A 21,558-nucleotide genomic window follows, 5' to 3' on the forward strand; every position below is an offset into this window, starting at 1 on the left:
GGTTTAAATTATGGTGAACTAAATATTATTTCTACTATATTTTTCATGTCCTTATACCTTTATAACCCATAGTGAGAGTTAACATTTTGACAATAATTTTTTAAAGTCCTGGGTCCATCCCACTGATTATTAAGACCCCTATGTAAGACATCAGCCCAGGCATTTCCATTGTCCTGTACGACTGTGCAAGGTGAGGACTTGAACACCCACCTGATGTAGTCCTCGTGGCTGGAGCTCTCACTGCAGATAAAAGCAACCTCGACCTCTTGACTGGAAAGAGCATCTTCCAGAGAAATTTGCGGCACCTCATCAATGCTCCCCAGCTCTCGTCTGTTTGAGAACAGACAAGTGGGAATCAAAGCAGGCAGAACATCAGCTGAGAATAAATGAGTGCCATCCTGCTCCCCAGCTCCCAACAATGTCCTGGTGATCAGTTTTTGGAAATGAAGAGAGCAGTTTCTTCCATCTCATTTCCACGGCACTTCCAGCACAGAGTAAGAAACAGAGCCTCCAGCACAGAGTAAGAAATTGGGGAACTGGCATTGAGTGCTGATACCACCGCTAACAGCCTGTATGATGTGGGAGCCTTTGAATTTACGTCATCTCTAAAATAAAAAGAACGGATCTCCTGTTATCTCATAAGAAGTAATCTCTATGGTCCCTGCCAGCTCCAAGCACTTGGCCAGACACTAGGACTGTCAAACCTAATCCAGATCCAAGACACTAACACCTCTGAGGGGCCCAGTGCTGTGTGGCTCTGAGCTCCTTCACGTACATCACGGCCTTGTGTCCATCAAGCAGAAGGCGGGCATCACTGCCTCCTTTATAGCCAAGCTGACAAAGCCCAGAGAGGCAGGGGCTCCACAGCTAACTGTAGTAGGGGCAGGACAGGAGCCTGAGCCTTCTGACTCCCACACAGTAAGAAGGACCCCTGCTTTAGAACAGCTGAGAGTGCTGGCTGCACGCTGCCCTGGGGCTGAGGCTGGGGTAGAGGAGCAATCCTCCAACCAAGGTTGTCACAGAGGAAACAGGGCAGCTGGCAGGAGGCTTGGGGGCAGCGCAGAGCCCCCTTGAGTGGCAGCAGCCAGTGGGCAGCTGGGGGAGTTTGGCTGCTGAAGAACATTCTGGTAGGTTCTTTCCTGTGGGGGCCACCCCATTTGCACTGCTTGGTCTGACCAATGCCTCTTGCTTGCCTCCCTGTGCCTTCCCAGTATGGAAGATGTGGTGAAGAGGAAAAGTTAAAATTTTACATAACCTCTTGCTCGTTCTGCCTCTGTAACTCAGCTTGCTCCTTGCAAAGTCTGGATCACATAGGTCACGTAGTCTCAGAAAGACTTACAACACTAGGAACTGCAGCTTATCTCACTCACCCTTGTCCTGCTGTTTGCAGTTGCCCAGCCCTGCAAACCTGCTTAATCATGCCTGTCCATGTAAAGGTCAAGCGTCCTCCTCCCCATCTTGACTGCTGTTCCCACGCTCACGAAACCCTTAAACCACCCTATTAGCAGCTAGATTTGCCACTATAGTCTGTCTATAAAAACTCTGTAACCCCTTTATTCGGGGCTCAGGGCTTGTAGTGTTGACTCTTTCGGGCTCACCGGCATAATAAACCTGAGTTCTCCAATTCTCCAAGTGTGGTGCTTGGTTTCTCGATTACTGGATTCTGCAACAGTGGGGAATGAACTAAAGTCTTCAGCTTCTAGCAAGCTTGGTCTGGTAGAGGGAGGAAGAGACTACATAACTACAACACAAGAATAACAGGAGGTGGGGTTTTCCCTGGTGGTTCAGTGGCTAAAACTCTGTGCTTCCAATGCAGGAGGCACGGGTTTGATGCCTGGTTGGGGAACTAAGATCCCATACGCCATGCAGCATGGCCGAATAAAAATAACCAGAAGAATGCTGTGCCTGGGGTACAAGTGGGAGATTCCAGGAAGGCAAGGAACACCCAGTTCAGGGTTTCAGAAGAGGATTCCTGGGGAAGTGAGAGGTCTTAGCAGGTAGGTTGTGAGGAACAGATCATGTGGCGAGGGGACAGTGTGATAACAGCAGGGGGGTGGTAAAGCGAGGGGAAGGGAGGATGAGCTGGCCCTCCTATGGGACCTGGGTAGGTGAGGCATAGCACCAGCTAGCAGAGGAGGGCTGATGGGGAAGCAGAAGCCCCCCTTCAGCCCAGAGCCCTGGTTCGTGAGATCCCAAATGCAGGCAGGGGAGCAGGGGAAGGACAGTGCTGCTAATCACGGTATCAAGTCTCCATTCTGTGCTGCTTCCCCCTCCTGCGAAGGGAAGACTGACCAAGGGCAGGTTGCCAGCACTTCTGGGTTGCCTCTGTGCCCTAAATTCACTTTAAGTCCTTAAGGAAGGGCTAGGTTCTGAGACAGGCAAACTGGAAGAAGGCAGGTCCCATAAATTAAAATACGAAAGAACTTCTACATGGACCATCATGATGGTTACTTAAGCTCATCTAAGTACTGACATTTAGGTGATTTCTCTAAAGCACTAAAAAGCAGAGACCTGCCTGACTTGCTCTCTGCCCCAATGCCTGGGCTCACACAGGGCCTACCTCAGGTTCACAATGACTGCTGGTAACTGATGTTCCATGGTGTGAGTTTTGTAAGTAGTGTGTGTGGAAGTGGTGGGGGTCAAGGAGGAGCTGAGGATGAATAAGGGAAGAAGAAACACAGTTAAAGTTAGGTTTTGGCTGAGTTACAGGACATAAACGATAATCCTTGAAAGCAGGGTTCAGAATTATCAAAGGGGAAATGAATACATGGTGTTTAAAAGCCGGGCTTTGGAATCGGATAGACGTGCACTGTTGTCCAGCTCTTCGATTTCTCCAGCTGTGAGACATCAGGCAAATTACTTAACCTCTCTGCAGTTCAGCTTCTGGATCTGTCAAGTAGGTTGATATTGGCATTGATGTCAAATAACTGGTCAGGCTTACAAAGCCCAGGGCCCTGGGAAGGCTGTCATAGTTAACTGATGGAACACACCTAAAGCTTCTTTCAGGCCAACCCACGTGCGTTCACTGTGCCCCTCCTGTCACCGTAGGCCCTGTGCTCACCCTCCCCGCCTCTGCCTTTGCGGTCCCCTACAGGATGACTCACTGCACATCCCAGTTGCAGGGCCAGCACTCTTTAGTTCCCAGGCCCGTCTGAGATCTTGTGGGGCTGACCCTGCACAGTTCCCTGGAATGATCCCAGAGCTGGCTTGCTCTCTCTGGGGTCTGGAGAACCCTAATCCATTGCACCCAGCTCCCGGGGAATTACAGGGCACAAGACAAAGCCACCTGGACACGAAGCCAATCAGGTTCAGGAACGCTGAGGAAGCGTGTGGATTCCGCAGGTCCCGCATCCGTACGGAGCCGGCTCTGCCGACGCCCACCACCACCACGCCAAACTTCCTCTCGGGCTGAAACACACGGGATCGAGGTGGGGTTTAAAAATGGTCCAGGATCATACTCACAATGTTTAACTTGAATATTTCTGTCCCTCCCTGCCGTGTATAGATGCTGAGCTTGTTTGGCTTGAGTACAATATCAACTGAAAAGACCAAATATTTTTCATTCTGACAAAATTTAAAATCCAACAAACATTTATTAAAATGGAATTTAGAAAGATGATAACAATAACCCTGTGTACGAGACAGCAAAAGAGACACTGATGTATGGAACAATCTTATGGACTCTGTGGGAGAGGGAGAGGGTGGGAAGATTTGGGAGAATGGCATTGAAACATGTAAAATATCATGTATGAAACGAGAAACCAGTCCAGGTTCAATGCACGATACTGGATGCTTGGGGCTAGTGCACGGGGACGACCCAGAGGGATGGTATGGGGAGGGAGGAGGGAGGAGGGTTCAGGATGGGGAGCACATGTATACCTGTGATGGATTCATTTTGATATTTGGCAAAACTAATACAATTATGTAAAGTTTAAAAATAAAATAAAATTATAAAAAAAAAAATAAAAAGGCATTCAACAACAACAACAAAAATAAATAAATAAAAGAACATCCCCTAAAATGAAACAGTCTGGGAAGATAGCATAGAACAGCAAAACAGACACATCGGCAGGACCAGTCAGGGACCAGACAAGCAAGCCAAGAGCCAACACAGATCACAGAACCCACAGCAGGGGAAGGGGAATGAGACTCCCTGAAATGCAGGGTTGGAGAGAAGTCAGCTTCCCCACAATATTTCTGTGGCTGCTCTGACCTGTGTTATCCATGGAAAAGGCTCCTTGCACACTTGGCTCTCCACCCACTTCTACGGCCACCTCCCCCCTAATGAAAGATCTTCATCTTGAAGCTGTACCCAGCCCTAGTCTGGTACCTCTGTCCTCCCTAAAACTCTCCTCCAGTGGACACGCAAATCTGATGCAGCAGAGAGTCATACAGAAGTGACAGTGCTCAGTGAGATTCGGGGGGACAGGGCATGTGGGCACACGGTCACCTTATTCAGACTCCTCACCACCCTGGCTTCCTGGGTTCCAACCAGGAACTGGTTGGATGTCACTCTCACCCTACTGTGACAGCTTACTCATTATTTGGGTACAATGCATATAGTATTAGAATGAAAAATCAACTCAAGTTTTTCAAGTTATATAGCAACTTACTATAATCCAAACTGATAAAAATTCTCTCTCTATATAAACCTCAAACCCAGTTCTTCTTGGATGCCTCCGAGCACAGAAACTTGAATGTCACCCTTAGGTTCCCCTTTCCTTCACCTTTGTCATCTGAGTGTGTCACCATTTCCTACAGAGTTTGCCCCCTTTCCTAATGATCTGATAAATCCCCTCCTGGTCTCACCCTTCCCATGGGTGGTACCCCGGCCTGCCAGAGCAGATGCTTCAGATGAAAACTAAGTCCTTCCCCTGATTAAAGCTCTTCATTTTCCTAACTGTTACAGACTGAATGACTGTATCCCTCAAAAGGCATATTGGGATCCCTGTACCCCAGTATGATGGTAGTAGGAGGTGGGGCCTCTGGGTAATCAGGGTGAGATGAAGTCATGCGGGAGGAGCCCCCATGAATGGGGTTGGTACTTTTGCAAGGTCACAAGACAGCCTGACTCCTCTCCCTGCTCTCTGCTCACGTGAGAACATGATGAGGAGTCAGCAGTCTGCAGCCCACAAAGGGGGCCCCCCATATCTCAGCGTGATCTCAGACTTCTAGACTCCGAACTTCAAGAGAATTTCTGTGGCACTGTACAGCAGCCCAAACCATGAGACAGTTTGTAAGAAAACAATTGAAGGGGGAAAAAACATCCAAGTCCATGTTTTCTACCAAACACGAGTCCTTCCACAACCCAGCTCCAGCCTGCTTCTCCAGTACTGCCTTTCAGTCACCTCCACTTTATAACTTTAGGCTTCCGACCTCCCAAGAACACACAGGACTGTTCGCTCCCTCCCAGTCTTTGCAAATCCTGTTCTCTTTGCTTGGAAGGAGCTTCTCCCTACCATCCACAGGGGGATGCCTTCAAAGCTTTCAAGACTTGGGCATCTTAAACCATATGAAGGCTTTCCTGATGCTATCAGTTAGATTTTTCTTTTTGCATATAATGAAGATCACCCATTTCGTGTACAGTTCTATGGGTTCTGACCAACACACACTTACATACCTACCACAATCAAGATACAGAACAGTTCTATCATCCCCTCCAAAATTACCCATACCCCTTTGCAGTCAACTGTTTCCCCTGCCAGGCAACCATTGACTTGTCTTGCCATCCCAGTAGTTTTGCCTTTTCTAGAATATCATATAAGTGAAATCACAATATGCAGTCTTTTGGGTCTGGCTTCCACTTAAAACAATGCGTTTATACTGTTTTGCATTCTGTCACTGATGTCTGAGAGGTCCAGACATTCTGCATTCTTGCCAGCACCTGGTATTATCAGGTCTTCTCCTCTTTTCATTTTAGTCATTATAATAGGTGTGTTGTGGTCTCTCATTGAGGTTTCTATTTGCAGTTCCATAATGACCAATGTGGAGGAGGCAATGGCACCCCACTCTAGTACTCTTGCCTGGAAAACCCCATGGACGGAGGAGCCTGGTAGGCTGCAGTCCATGGGGTACCTAAGAGTTGGATACGACTGAGCGACTTCACTTTCACTTTTCATTTTCATGCATTGGAGAAGGAAATGGCAACCCACTCTAGTGTTCTTGCCTGGAGAATCCCAGGGACGGGGGAGCCTCATGGGCTGCTGTCTATGGGGTTGCACAGAGTCGGACACAACTGAAGTGACTTAGCAGCAGCAGCAGCAATGACTAACGATGTTGAGCAGCACTGTTTCATGTGTTTATTCGCCATCTATAAATCTCCACTGGTGAGGTCTGATTATTCCACAGGCTGTATCAACTATCCACAACTAGGCAGGGGTATGCCAGGCCTGTCTTTAAATATACTGGGTGCTTACACCCAGCTCACAGGTCACCTTCTCTGGAAGCCATCAAGCTTTTTTGTTTTGTTTTATTTGAATACACTATCCAATTGTCCTAATATCAAGTATTGAGAAAGACAAACCTTGTTCTATTGAAATGCCTTTGTACCTTGGTGGAAGCTGTCTTGATTACTATAGTTTTATGGTAAGTATGGAAGTCTATTACTGTGAATTCATTTTGTTTTTCAAAATTCTAGTTCTCCTCCCTTTACATACACATTTTAGAATCAATTACTAAATAAATAAAATGAAATAAAATAAAAATTCCTGCCAGAATTTTGAGTGGGATTATATTGAATTTATGGATAAGTTTGAGGAAAAAACCCCAACATCTTCAGTAAAATGAATCTTCTAATCCATGAATATGTCATATATTTACATTTATTTAGGTTCTTGATTTGTTTCATTCTGTCGTTTTCAGTGGATAGATTCTGTACCCATTTTGTTAAATTTATACTTAAATTTTTATGATTTTTAGTGCTATTATAAATTTTATTTATAAATGAAATTATACTTTACCTTCCATTTCCAATTGCTCATTGTGCGTATATAGACGTACAACTGATTTCTGTATACTGACTTGGCATCTTGCAGTCTTGCTGAACTCACTTATTACTTCTAGCAGCTTTTTTTGTAATTCTATTAAATTCTCCACATAGACCATAGAGTGAGATGTGACTAGAAATGATTTTATTTCCAATCTGTATGTGCTTTACTCATTTTTCTTGCCTGACTGCCCTGGGTGGGTATGATTTTGAACAGGAGCAGTAAGAGAGGACAATCTTGCTTAGCTTTTAATCTTTAGGGATAGAATTTGTTCTTTTACCATGAAGAATGATCTTGGCTATAGATTTTTTTGTAGATATCCTTTATCAGGATGTGGATATTTCCATTTATTCATATTTTGTTTACATTTTAAAATCATAAATGGTCTAACTTTGTCAAGTGCCTTTTCTGTGTCTATTGAGATGATCATATGATATTTTTCTTCTTAAAGTCCGTTGATACAATGACACCTTTCATTCCTAGGATAAACCTCACTTGGTCATAATGTATTATTCTTTACATATACTGTTGATTCTATTTGCTAAAATCTTATTTTAAATGTTTGCATCTGTGTTCATGAGAGTTGTTCAGTAGCTAAGTCATGACTGAGATAACATTATATCATTTCAAACATAACAACAGTATACTTCCACTTCCTGTCTCCCTGACTTTGTACTGCTGTTGTTACTTAACTTATAAATTGCTCAAGGTACCAGTCAGGATTCAGTAATGTGTTCTAAGCACAGAGTTTTAACATGGGGAATCAGAGGTTTACATCACCATTGCAACCACTGGGGAGGTAAAGCCAGAGAAGCCATCACTGACCATCTCCTACTGCAATCAAGCAAGTGATTCTCAAGAGTTTGCCTGGAAGCCAAGACCTCAGGAAAGCATCTGCAGCCTGAAGCTTGGAAGAGCAACTGTGCCCTCTGAGTAAGTTTCTTTCTTCAGCCTCCAAATCTCCCGGGAGCGCCTCTCACTGGCCAAGTTCACACGTGAAATGGAACTTTGGGAAATGTAGCTCTAAGCTTGTGGCCACAATGCCCAACTGACAACAGGCCGTTTAGCCCAGTTAGTGCCTCTGGGTTACAAGTCTAGCTTTTAATTTTTATTTTTGTCAGTCTCATACACAAAAAAGAAGAAAGACAGTCTTTATAGTAATCTGTACTGAACAGCCAAAATACACGTCTGATCAAATATTTGCTTCTTCTTTCGTTCAGAAAAGGAAACAAACAATTTCCTTATGAGACTGATCAAATATTTGTTTCTTCTTTCACACGGAAAAGGAAACAAGCAATCTCCTTATGAGGCTGAATATTTATGGTATTCCTAAGATTAACTACTAAATTACAGATTTAGTAGATTAAGTAGTTTAGTAGATTAACTACTAAATTAACTACTAAATTACATTACAGAAAATAACGAGGATCATAGGTTTCTGTTAGCTTTAAAAGAGGCATGAGGTTAAGAAACAGCTTCCTTATCTGTAAGAAGCCAAGTCACTTTTTCCATTTTAATAATTAATGATACACACACACTTGTAAACCTGGCTTGGGTAGTGTCTGACTGAAAGTGCTTTCAAATTTCATTTAGACAACATTTCCTTGCAAAACTGATACCAAGGGACAAGATATGGGTGAAAATGCTGACATATTAACAACTGAGTTCCTCGTTGGGAAAGAACTTCATCTTTGAGAAAAATGACTTTGCTAGGCCATTTCACCTGTGTCTGTTCATGTTACATGAGGCATCAAGGCATGTTCTGAAAGGAAACTGCAAATCAAACAGATGAAGGCTTCTGGTTTCCCACTTCACACGTAAGGAGCTTGAAAGCTGCTGCTCCACCTGGACAATTAAATAGCTAACCAGACTGAAAAACTAACTAAAACGAACTCCTCTAGGATCCTTAAGAGAGGTGAGAACATGAGGCAAACTGCTGCCCCCACGACTGGAGAAACCGAGGGACTAACGCAGAGAATAACTTGGTGGAGCAGAGCCTGAACTGTAACAGATGAGTGACTGGGGGCTCAGTGCAGACAACTCTGAGACCTAGAAACTCCAGAGGGACCCAGTCGCAGGAAGACCCTCTCAGTTTTGTGACATTTACCTCCAGGAGCTTGACCAGGTTCTCACAGTAAATACTGGAGATGTTTCCTCTCATGTTTCCAACAAGACTGGGTAAAAGCATCACTCTTGAAATCACCAGTGCTTTGTGTTTCCTAAGGAGACTGCCCTTACAGGAAACTAGTTAACCAGACCCTAACCTGCTGGGGTATTATTAGACCCTAACTGACTGCAGGGTAGGAAAAAACAGTTGACCCTTGAACAACATGGGTTTGAACAGTGCTTATATGTGGATTTTTTTCCATTTTAAATTATCACTGTACTAGACAATCGTGGCTGGTTGAATCTGTGGATGCAGAATTGTGGATAGGAATTGTGTGTATGGAGGGCAGACTATGGGTTATAGGCAGATTTTCAACTATACAGACAGTCAGCAACTCTAACCATGGTACTGTTCAAGGGTCAACTGGACAAAACTCCAGGGTGTCAAACTCTCCATTTGGGAGAAAGGAAACACCCAACTCTGGCCCACTCTAGCCATACTCCCCCACCTAAGAGAGGCAGAAAAATAAACTGAAAAATACTTCTGTGGTTCATAGTGTAGAGCCATAGGCTCACCAGAAGACTGAGACTTGATCATGGGACTGTAGAATGTGTCCCCTCCCCCTACACCTCCCCACCATTTAAAGCAGTTCCTTTTATATGATACATCATGTCTGGAGATCAAGAAAAAACAACAAGCCATAACAAGACAAAAACACAATCTGAAGAAAGAGAGAAGCATCAAAACCAGCATAACAGGAGTGTTGAAATTACCGAGACTGGGAATTTAAAACAACTATGATTACTATCCGAGAAGGCAATGGCACCCCACTCCAGTACTTTTGCCTGGAAAATCCCATGGATGGAGGAGCCTGGTAGGCTGCAGTCCATGGGGTTGCGAAGAGTTGGACACGACTGAGCGACTTCACTTTCAATTTTCACTTTGATGCATTGGAGAAGGAAATGGCAACCCACTTCAGTGTTCTTGCCTGGAGAAGGACAGGGGAGTCTGGTGGGCTGCCGTCTATGGGGTCGCACAGAGTTGGACACGACTGAAGTGACTTAGCAGCAGCAGCAGCATGATTACTATGATAAGGATCTAATGGATAAAGTAGAAAACATCTAAGAACAGATGGGCAATGTAAGAAATTGAGAGACATCCTGAGACAGAATAAAAAAGAAATGCTAGAGATCAAACACAATGTAACAGAAATGAAGAATGCCTTTTATGGGCTTACGAGTAGACTGGAAAGAATCCCTAAAACTGAGGATATCTCAATAGTAACCCCCGAAAACTTGAAAAGCAAAGACAACAGAGACTGAAAAAAGGAAGAGAATATCCAAGGACTGTGGGTCACTACAAATGGTGTAACACACATGTAATGAGAACACGGGAAAGAGAAGGAAGAGAGAAAAGAACACAAGATATATTTGAAATAATAATGAATAAGAATTTCCCTAAACTAACGTCAGACACCAAACCACAGATCTAGGAAGTTCAGAGAATGCCAAACAGGATAAATGCCCTGTCCCCAAAAAATGATGTTTAGGCATATCATTTTCAGATTACAGAAAAGCAAAGGTAAAGAAAAAAAATCCTGAAAGAAGCCAGAGGGAAAAAAACCTTACCTACAGAACAAAGATAAAAATTATATCCAACTTCTCCTCAACAACCATACAAGGAAGGAGAGTGGAATGAAATATTTCATGTGTCAAGAGGAAAAAACTTACCAACCTAGAATTCTGTACCCTGTGAAGTTATCCTTCCAAAGTGAAGGAGAAATAAAGACTTTCTCAGACAAACAAAAATTTGAGGGAATTTGTAGTAGACCTAGCTTGCAAGAATATTAGAAGAATTTCTTTAGAGAGAAGAAAAATATTACAGGTGAGAAACTCAGATCTACCTAAAGAAAGGAAGACGGATTAAGTGAAAGTAAAATACAAACTTTATTTTTCTTATTCTTAGTTGATCTAAATAAAATAATAACAGCAACAAAGTATTGAATTATGTATGCTGATGTATATATTTATGTTTATGTAAATGCATATACATAAGTGAAATGAATGACAGCATTGATCCACAGGACAAGAAGAAGGAATGGGATTATTGTTATTTTACAGTATTCACACTACCTGTGAGGTGGTACAGGTATTATTTGAAAGTGGATTTGAATTAGTTGTAAATGTATATTGCACGCTCTGGCACAACCAATAAAAAAGTTTAAAAAACGAAGTATAATCAATATGCTAAGAAAAAAGAGAATAGGAACTATATAAAATACTCAGTTTACATCATAAAAAGCAGAAGAAGAGTGGAAGGCAAAAATAGGACCAAAGAACAAAGTCAATGAATAGAGTGAAGTCGCTCAGTCGTGTCCGACTCTTTGCGACCCCGTGGACTGTAGCCTACTAGCTCCTCTGTCCATGGGATTTTCCAGGCAAGAATACTGGAGTGGGTTGCCAACAATAACAAATATTAATCCACCTATATCAGTAATCACTTTGAATGTTAATGGTCTAAATGCATCAATTAAAAGACAAAGATTGTTGGAGTGGACCAAAAATCAAGACTCAACTCTATGTTGCCTACAAGAAAACACTTTAAATATAAAGACGCATATGGATTAAAAGTAAATGGATGGAGACAAATATATCATGCTAACACTATAAACAAAAGACAGCAGGAGTAGTTATGTTAATTGCAAGAAGGGCATTACATAACAAGATCCAACACGTGTGCACCTGACAAAAGGGCACCAACTACATTAGGTGAAATCTGATAGAACAACCGCGAAGAGAAGCAGATGAATCCAAAATCAGCTGCATCACACTCCAACACCCCTCTAACAGAAATGGACAGATCGAACAGGCAGAAAAATCAGGAAGGACACATTCGCACTCAGCACTACCAATCAACTGGACAAAACTGGCATCTGTAGTCTGCTTCACCCAACAGCAGCAGGATGCATTCTTCTCAAGCATACACGAAACATTCACCAAGACAGACGGGTTATAAAATACACCTCCACAAGTTTCAAAACACAGAAATCATACAATGTCTAATCTGAGACCACAATGGAATTAAACTAGAAATCAGTAACAGAACGATAACTGAAAAATCTCCAAATATAAGGAGACTAAACCTTGGGCTCAGTTGGTAAAAAATCTGTCTGCAATGCAGGAGACCTGGGTTCGATCCCTGGGTTGGGAAGATCCTCTGGAGAAGGAAAAGGCTACCCACTCCAGTATTCTGGTGTGGAGAATTCCATAGACTATATAGGGGTCACAAAGAGTGGGACAATGCTAAAAAAAAAAAAAAAAGTCAAAGAGATGGCTAAACTCCTCTGCAATTTAGTAGCTAAAACTTTCAGGGTGAGAACCTGCAGAAAGCAGAGGAAATGGGAGGAAAGAGTAGAAAGGGGAACGTGCATGTAGATTATCAGGAGGCTGAAGTATGCAGAGAAAGGAGATGGTGAGATATGCCCAGCGGAGGGGTGGGCAACAGGTTTCTAGAATGTCTAAAATTCCATTTCAGTTGTCTTGCTGTGCCCTGCTGTCTTGAATTTTTGATAAAATGCACTATATATTCAGCCCTGCACTGCTGCTGCTGCTGCTAAGTCGCTTCAGTTGTGTCCAACTCTGTGCTACCCCACAGACGGCAGCCTACCAGGCTCCCCTTCCCTGGGATTCTCCAGGCAAGAACACTGGAGTAGGTTGCCATTTATTCAGCCCTGTAGAGGTGCCGTTTTAAGGAACAAAGGAACAAGAATAGTTTCAAGATGCAGAAAAGAGACAGACAGGACAGCAAAGTGACTCAAAAACGAATTGGGGACCAACTTATCGTCACAAAGTGAGCCAGCTCTCCCTGTCTTGGATGCAGAGAAGCTAAGTGTTTGGAGCTCGAGATTAGATGATGGGATTCCGAGATTAAGAACACATACTCTGCCAACTCAGAAAAAAAAATTTTGTTTTGAGATAAGGAGGGTAGGAGAAAATGTAAAATTACTGTAGAACTTCAAAGTGGAAGGTATGAGGGCAAGTGCCAGGTTCCCACTCCAGGAGGAGGTATGATGATTGTAAACAGTCAGGAAGGACAACCCAATGTTTTTCACTCATTTACAAGCATCAGTAAGTTTGACCATACATTGGCTGGCATAGGAAAACAGGCATGTTCATATGTTGCTGGAGGGTGAGGAGAATGGGCAACCTTTGTGGAGAACAGCTTGGAAACATTTAACATGCAAATACTCTTTGTTGGGCATGGGGGGAATTTATTTTCAAAACACATACATAAGTGAAATGACTCAGGTTTATTGCAGCCTTGCTTGTAACAGCAAAAGACTGAATATAAAGTATATGTTATCAATAGCAGGCTGGTTAGATAATTATGGTATACTTTGAAAATGGAATGCTACATAGCTATAAAAAAAAAGAACAAGAAAGTTTTTTATGTACTGGAAGGGACTGATCTCCAAGATACATTGTTGGGTGAGAAAAGCAAAATACAGACCAGTGTAAGATATGTGCTCTAGTGTATGTTAAAAAAAAAAAAAAAGGAGGGCGGGGCAATGGCTGAAGGAAAAACAATACTTGTATATGTTTTGAATCTCTCTGGAAAGACAGACAAGAAACCAGTAAGGGTAGTTGCTTTGGACCATGAGAATAGAGTAGCTGGGAGAGAAGAGGACTTCTCAGGATAAAGTTTTTGTGTGTGTGTGTGAAATTCTTTAAAATTTTGAATCATGTGAATGTATGTTATCCAAAATACAAACACTTAAGATAGATATGAAAATCCAAGGAATGCTCTGAGTAGATGAGAACTCTACAATTTGTACAGAGTTGGGCTTACACCCTGCTCCTTTCCTTAGAGCTGGGTGTCCTCTGCTGTCTGCCCTCCAGGACACTCTGCCCCTGGTGGTGCCCACTGCCCCCAAATCAGCCGACACTCCACAACTCCAGGCTGTGTCTGCTCTCCCCACTCACCCTTCCAGTTCAGCTGTAATCTGGGTTTCACTACCAAACCTCTCTGCCTCATTACAGGTCATCTTAGATCTTAGCCAAATTCAAGGGCTTTCCCTAGGTGGCATTCTCCTGGACCTCACTCCTGTTTGATACTTGAGGAGACCTTCTTAAAATTCACTCCTTCCCTGTCTTCCCTCACCTCACAGCGAGATTTCCTTTTCACCCGTCACCGCTTTCCCCCTTCATCCTGCACCCTAGTGGTGCACGTTTCCCCATGCTCAATCCTGTCCCCCTGATCTCTCCTCCCCGTATTCCCCAAGTAGGGGAGGGGTGCCTCTCATTCTTAAGGTTTCCAAGACCACCGTTGTGCTGAAGGTTCCAACAATGTGCACAATGAGCTGTCCTCTCCTCCAAGCTCTAGACCCAGGAAGGAATGCCAACTGGGCATTTCCACCTGGCTGTCCCACCCTGACCTAGATCCTCATGTTCTGTGCTAGACTCCAACCACCAGCCTCACTTGACCACTGTGGTCTGAACTTCCGGGAAAAAGCCAGGGGCTCTGCAAATTCTATCAGGCACCCAGCATGACATGCTGGAAATCCTGGGAGTCTTTGCTGCCTCGGACAAATCCTCTGAAACCAAAGGTCTGACTGCAGCTGACAGCCTACTCCTCCCTCCCTGCTCCAGCCAGCCTCAAGTCACTGCAGGTTTCTCTTCCTCTGCATTTTCACTAATCTTTCACGCAAGCTCTGGATTGCTGTACATGATGACTAGACAGTCTATGAGTCATCCCATCACTGAGTCAACTGCCACTCAGTGAGAACACATGGTATTTGAGGCACCAGGTCAGATGCTGTGGGGATGCTAAGATGAAGGAGGCACATGGACAGCTCTACCCAAGTCAGAGAATGGAAGGTCACAAAAGAAGTGATCATTAAAGGGCCATGGAAATTCACACAAGGGAGGTATCACTTCCAGAGAGAGAGAGAGCTCTGAGATGTTTTACTGGAGCAGTGAGGACCAGGTCAGGCTGCCCAGGGATCAGACAGGAAATGGAAGTGAGAAGGGGGTCACAGAAGGTAGTTACAGGGTGTTTAAGGCAGAAGAGGAGGCAGACTAGTTAGAGGGGGTCCTATGGTCTGGGAATATTTTTAAAAGGTTAAGAGAGAAAAGCCACCAAAGAAGGAAAGTCGAAATTACAGAACAGAAGGGGTAGTTGACGATTAACAGAACTATTACTGAGCCAGGCTCCGTGAGCTTAATATGAGTGCAAAGTTTCTACTCTTTTTGCACAATTTCCAAGACCATGAGAATTAGAGCGAGTCATGGGGTCTTAGGATAAGAAGGCAGAGGCACCAGAAAATGGTTAACAGAGGTCAACCCTGGGGTAGGGGAGGCTGGGGTGATTAGGTAGTGAGGACACTCACTTTTGACTATTTAACATTTTGTAGCTTTTGAGTTTTGTTCTAGGTCTGTGTATGAACACTACTACAAAAATGAATTTTTTTAAAAAAACTTGCTTTTTGTTTTATACATATATACATTCTCTTTTCTATTATGGTTTATCACCAGAGATTGGATATAATTCCCAGTGCTATACATTAGGACCTTGTTGTTTATCCATTCTAAATGTAATAGTTTGCATCAACCAACCCCAAACTCCCAGTCCATCTCTCCCTCCCCACTTCCCCCTTGGCAACCAGAAGTATGCTCTCTATGTCAATGAGTCTCTTTCTGTTTTGTAGATAGGCTCATTTGTGCCATATTTTAGATTCCACAAGTGATACAGTGTGTCTTTCTCTTTCTGATTTACTTCACTTCAGTATGATAATCTTTGGTTGTGTCTGTGTTGCTGCAAATGGCATTATTTCCTTCTTCTTGCAGCTGAGTAGTGTTCCATCATATGCATGCACCACATCTTCTTTCTCCATTCATCTGTTGATGGATATTTAGGTTGCTTCCGTATTGTGACTATTGTGAATAGTACTGCTATGAACATAGAGGTACGTGTTTCTTTTAGAATTATATTAAAAAACTACTTTTTAAAGATGAATTTCAGTATAATGCTAGGAAAAGACTACAGCAGGTTGAGCATGTCAACAACCCTCCCTCTGAAGGGGATGGATGAGAAAACAGGATTACAGCAGCTTGAGAAGACCTCAGGTGTTGTTTCGTTCTGAAAAAGTAAAAACTAAAGCAGTTGGAAATGCTGATGGGAAAGAACCAGTAGAAACAAGTTGAACAATGCAGCCGCTCAAAGAGGAATTCAGAGAGGTGGTACAGAATCTGAACAGGCAGCAGAGTCTTCAGTTCTGAGTGTGGACAGTGTTGCTTGTCACGCCAGTAAACAAAGGATGTTGAGGCTACCAAGCCAGCAGCCTCTGCAGCTACCCGCAACGGTGCACCCTCAGGGGACTTGAGATGGGAAGGAGTAGGGTACTGGTCTGGGGTAGCTAAGGTGCATATCAAAAGAATGATTTCAATAAGCCTAGACTCTTGCATCTTCTCATACACACAAAAGTGATAAATTCACTAATTTGAGATAGTTGTTTTCCTTTAATTAACAGTAATCTTTTGATTACCTTCCAACTACCTGTTTTTTTGTTTTTTTGTGTTTGTTTGCAAAAACTTCTATATATCCTTGGCATGTCCCTTACCTCTTTAGAGCAGTCCCTCAGAGCTATAAGAGAGGCCGTAGCCCAGGCTTAAGTTCTCAGTAAGTCTGCCCATAACACGTAATTCTCAACTTTGCATTTTTTTCAATCAACTCACATTCACAAGAAATGTCTGGGATGGGATGCAGTGGGTCCTTTCCTGAAGTCCATTCCCCTTCCTTCTTCCCAGATCCAGCTCTGGGGTACAGGAGAAGATGCTCTAGCTGAGAAAATCCTGGCTCCTCTGATTCAGTAATTGGTCCAGGAATGGGCATGGGACCCAGATCTGGCTGAGGCCTAAAAAGGCACTTGGTGGAACTTCAAGAAAGGACGCTCCCACTCTTCTGGGAGAGCTGCAGGAATCCATCTCTTTCTCCCACTCAGAGTGAATGAGGATGCATGTAGCCCCAACCGCTGCTGGCAGCCATTCCTATCACCATGAGGGCCACTATCTCCCAGATGAAGCCAACACTTAGATGAGAGCAAAGAGATGAAAAGATCCTGGATCTTTGATGAGATGGCTGAGCCACTGGATCAGCCCCGCCCTGGAGCCTGCCCTCCATCTGGACTTCTAGGACAAAAACCACATTAAATTGGGATTTTCTGTACTTGCAGTCTGGAGCTTTCTCACTGATAAAAATCCCTTCCTCTAGGGAAAAAAACAAGACAAATGGGGAGGCAGAAATTGAGAGAGATGATGTCTGATGGTTGCAAATTTTCTCCACAAAGTAAAAGGTGATCAGAAGCTAAGAGTGAGGAAGCAGCTGGGAGGAGTGAGGAAGACTGGACCTGGCTATTCAGGGCAGAGGGAGAGAGAGCTGTCTGGGGGCCAAGGAGAGGGTCTGGTGGGCATGCTGAGTACCCAGATGAGGGTTTTGAGAAGTTTGTCAGCTGCAAATAGCATGAAACTATGCCACTCACCCAGGACCACCCTCCTCTGGGCATGGCCTCTGGGCTGGCCATGCAGGATCAGGAGGATAAGGGGAAAGGAGCTGGGGCATGAGCACAGCAGTAGTGGAGGAGAGGACCCCAGCGTCTAGCTGGACCTGAAGGCAGTGAAAGCAGAAAGGGCTGATTGGTCAGGAAAAAACAAAGGTGCAAAGACACAAGGCACCTCACTGGACTGAAGAACAAGTTCAGTGGAAGTGAGAATACAAGGAGGTAATGCAGAGGGAGGTCCTTCTAAGCAGAGTTAATTGTCCCCAGAATAACACTAGGGCCCAGCGGCTGCCATGCTCCATTGTAGCCCACTCCACCCCAGCCCATGAGTGTTGTTTCAGGATTAACTGAGGTAGATAAATTCTAATCTAACTGAAGCTGGACAGACACAGATAAGAGCTCAGAAGGGCCTAATTCTTCCCATATCACCCAGAGCCATGTGCATGGCAGGATGCAGGGGACATGTTTTCAAGTTTGTGCTGATGTTTCCGAAAGCTCTGGAGGGAAAGACGCTCTGTGAAGAAGAAATGAGGCATGCTGCAAGAAAAGCATCTTTAAATCGGTCCTCTTAGAGAACTCACCTCTGTGTTCATCTTGGTCTCTTTCTGTAGAAGCTGTGAAAACAAAAGCAGAGGTTCAGGACCTTGGTGGCACTCGCCCCCAACTCTGCGCAGACACTCTCCTTGATCACCACCCCTTCTCCCCCACTTCCTGTCCAGTTGTCTCCATCTCCCTTAAATGCCTTCAAAACCTTGCCCACCAGTGAGGGGACCCAGGTGTCTGTTCTGAGACAGGTACTCGCTGGCTCCCCTGGGACATCATACCAGTATTGTTTCTCTAAAGGATACTGCCAACCTCTAAGGTTTTCTCCTATATTGGAAGGGATGCCTCTGTGTGCTTAAAACAATGATGCATTTCCCAAAGTTGGGGCTTGGAGAGGCTTCCTGTCTACCCTTCTTTTATGGGGACAAACAAGGCAGTAAGAAATATATACCTTCTTTTTTCCCTCCTCGCTGAGTTTCCCAGGGACTTAAATATGTTAAAAAATCAGGACGCATGCATATACACTACTATGTATAAGATAGGTAACTACTAAGGGCCTACTGTATAGCGCAGGAAATGCTATACTCAATATTCTGTAGTGACTTATATGAGAAAAGAATCTAAAAAAGAGTGGATATATGTGTATATATATTAACTGATTCACTTTGCTGTACACCTGCAACTAATACAATATTGTAAATGAACTATACTCCAATAAAAGTTAAAAAAAAAAAAGTTCAGTGGGCTACTCTGAAGCCTTGGCATTAAGGAGGAGGGAGAAGGGGAGCAAGAGTCACAAGGAATAAGGAAAGAAAAAGATGAGGGGAAATGAGAGAGAAGGGAAAGAAATAAGGAACTTGTACAGAATAGTGGGGTTCTAAAGTTTGGGGGTTCCAAACTTTAATGGACTCCTGGGGCTGCCTGTTGGAAATGCGCTTTTCTGGGTTGCAACCCCAGAGCTTCTACAAGGGAGGGAGGCTAAGAGTGTGCATTTTCAACAGGCATCTAGGAGACCGTGCTCAGACGGTCAGAGAAGCACTCTTGGAGAATCACTAGAATTGAGAGCAGAATGGATGGGTCCCTAAGAGTGAACTTTCTCATTCATTTTCAGAGCAGTTAGAATTTTCACTTGATTTTAACTAGGATGGTGAGTGAGGGTGGGGGGACAGAAGTGATGGAGAAGGGACTAAGGAAGCCTCTCCAGCCCTTCCATCTGGGGTGAGGGGTTGTCCAGGATGCCAACAAAAAGGATGCTCCTGAGGAGCCGAGAAGGGGAAGGAGAGCCCTCCAGGGCCTCCAGAAAGGGAGGCTGAGGTAGCCCCTGTCCTTGGACCAGTCCTGCATTTGATTTTATTCTCTTTCAGAATACGAGAGGGTTACGCGTAGTGAAACGAACTGACTAGCAACAGCAAAAATAATACCCATCTTTAAAAGCCTTGACTCCTGGCAATCTTCAGCCTTCAACACCCCAGGCTATGTGTTGAAAATAACTGGTTTTCAGTAATTCCCTTCTGAAAATAACAGGTTTTCAGTAATTCCCTTCCCTCCTCCCTTCCTGTTCCTCCTTCCTGCTTTTGACAGTGGGTCTCATGACCCACGCTGGTCAGTACACATGTTGTCTCTCCTCTGGCCATATGGAAGCTTTTCAAGTTTCCTGGAAAATCTGAACAGAAGAACTTGTTAGAAATCAGACCCTAAAAAGCAGAGAGTGAGTGATAAAGAGGGTGAGCTTTCTTCTCAGGTCCTCGGGAGTCAGTATGGGCGTGATGTCTTCTTGTTCATAAAATACCTCCAAAGAATAACCAAGACACTGATGGCAAAGCCAGAAGAAGCCAGAACCAAGTCAAGGATGTGTGCTGGGCAATGGTCTAGACTACAGGGGCTCCCGGAGGAGCCTGCCCCTCACAGATTCCTCTCTATCACTCTATGGCAAGTTACTTATATGGTTGAGAATGTTAGTGTGAGTGTCCCTTGGGGCTTACATGTGGGTGGGGAAGTCAGATAACAAACATGAGGAGGTGGATAACAGTTGTGAGAGGACTGGGTCAGCTACTTTATCTACATGAACCTAATCTTTGAAAACTGACAAAAAGGCTAATAATATCAACTCCACGTTACATACGAGGGACCTGAAGTTCAGGGTAGGTTAAAGCACTTGGCCTCACAGTCATTGTGTTGTGGTTCTGAGCTGTAACTTTCAGCTTCCTGGCTCTGGAGCCAAACCCAGAATGCTCCAGAGGCCTTTCCAGGGCTGTCTGACACTCAGCCAGAGAGCTGCTATAATAAACAGGAGATATAGGGTTTGATCTGGCTTCAGTCAAGGACTGTTCAAGTGACCCTGGTCAAACAGGTTCCCCATTTGTAGGCTGAACGGCTGGACTTCATCTCTAACGTCTCTTCTAGTTCTATAATGCTCACTGATTCCCAAAATAGGAAAATCTGGTGACTCCTCAAACAGTGCTCAACCTCAGTTGTGAGATGACTTTACCCAGATGCTCTATCAGACTGACAAAGAATTCAGAACGTTTGCCACAGAGTGTTAGTCAAATATCTTTGATTTTTTTTGCCATGTTTTGCAGCTTGTAGGATCTTAGTTCCCCAACTAGAGATTGAACCCAGGACCCCAGCAGTGAAAGTGCAGAGTCCTAACCACTAGACCACCAGTGAATTCCTTAACATCACTGGGGAACTATAGATAGGTATCTCCACAGATAGCAGTTTAGCAACATCCATTAAAATTCCAAATGTAAGCAAATGAACTCTGACCTAGCAATTCTGCTGCTTCCCCCTTTTTTTTATTACAAAATTTTTTTCAAGATTTAACAGTTAACTTACAATGTTGTTAGTTTAAGGTGCACAGCAAAGTGATTCAATTATATATATCACACATATACACACATAATTTATATGTAATAGCCAAAACATGGAAGGAACCTAAATGTTCATCCACAGAGGAATGGATAAAGAAGATGTGGAAATATACAATGGAATAATACTCAGCCATAAAAAGAATTGAAATAATGCCATTTGCAGCAACATGAATGGACCCAGAGTTAATAATTATCATATTAAGTGAAATAAGTCAAACAGAGAAAAATAAATACCATGCAATATCATTTATATGTGGAATCTCAAAAATGACATGTGAACTTATTTACAAAACAGAAAAAAAAAAAAACCTCAGAAATAGACTCACAGACACAGAAAACAAACTTATAGTTACCAAAGGGGAAAGAGGGTGAGGGATAAATTAGCAGTTTGGGATTAACATATACACACTCCTATATATGAAACAGATAAATAAAGATGTACTGTATAGCATAGAGAACTATATTCAATATTTTGTAATAACCATTGCTTTCTGTCTC

The 21,558-nt window shown here is 43.6% G+C and overlaps 1 protein-coding gene across 1 annotated transcript in view; it reads right to left on the reverse strand.

Annotated features, from left to right (window-relative positions):
• BLVRA (biliverdin reductase A) overlaps nucleotides 1-21,558 on the reverse strand; it is a 50,588-nt gene that overhangs the window by 15,776 nt on the left and 13,254 nt on the right. Inside the window, exons 2-4 of the mRNA XM_061414475.1 lie at nucleotides 18,229-18,261; nucleotides 3,287-3,408; nucleotides 211-330 (exon numbers count right to left, since the gene is read on the reverse strand). Of these exons, the coding sequence (XP_061270459.1) occupies nucleotides 211-330; nucleotides 3,287-3,408; nucleotides 18,229-18,240 (254 nt within the window). The 5' untranslated portion in view covers nucleotides 18,241-18,261. The remainder of the gene's footprint in view (nucleotides 1-210; nucleotides 331-3,286; nucleotides 3,409-18,228; nucleotides 18,262-21,558) is intronic.

The sequence above is a fragment of the Bos javanicus genome, chromosome 4, assembly GCF_032452875.1.
Source record: "Bos javanicus breed banteng chromosome 4, ARS-OSU_banteng_1.0, whole genome shotgun sequence".
Lineage (NCBI taxonomy): Eukaryota > Metazoa > Chordata > Mammalia > Artiodactyla > Bovidae > Bos > Bos javanicus.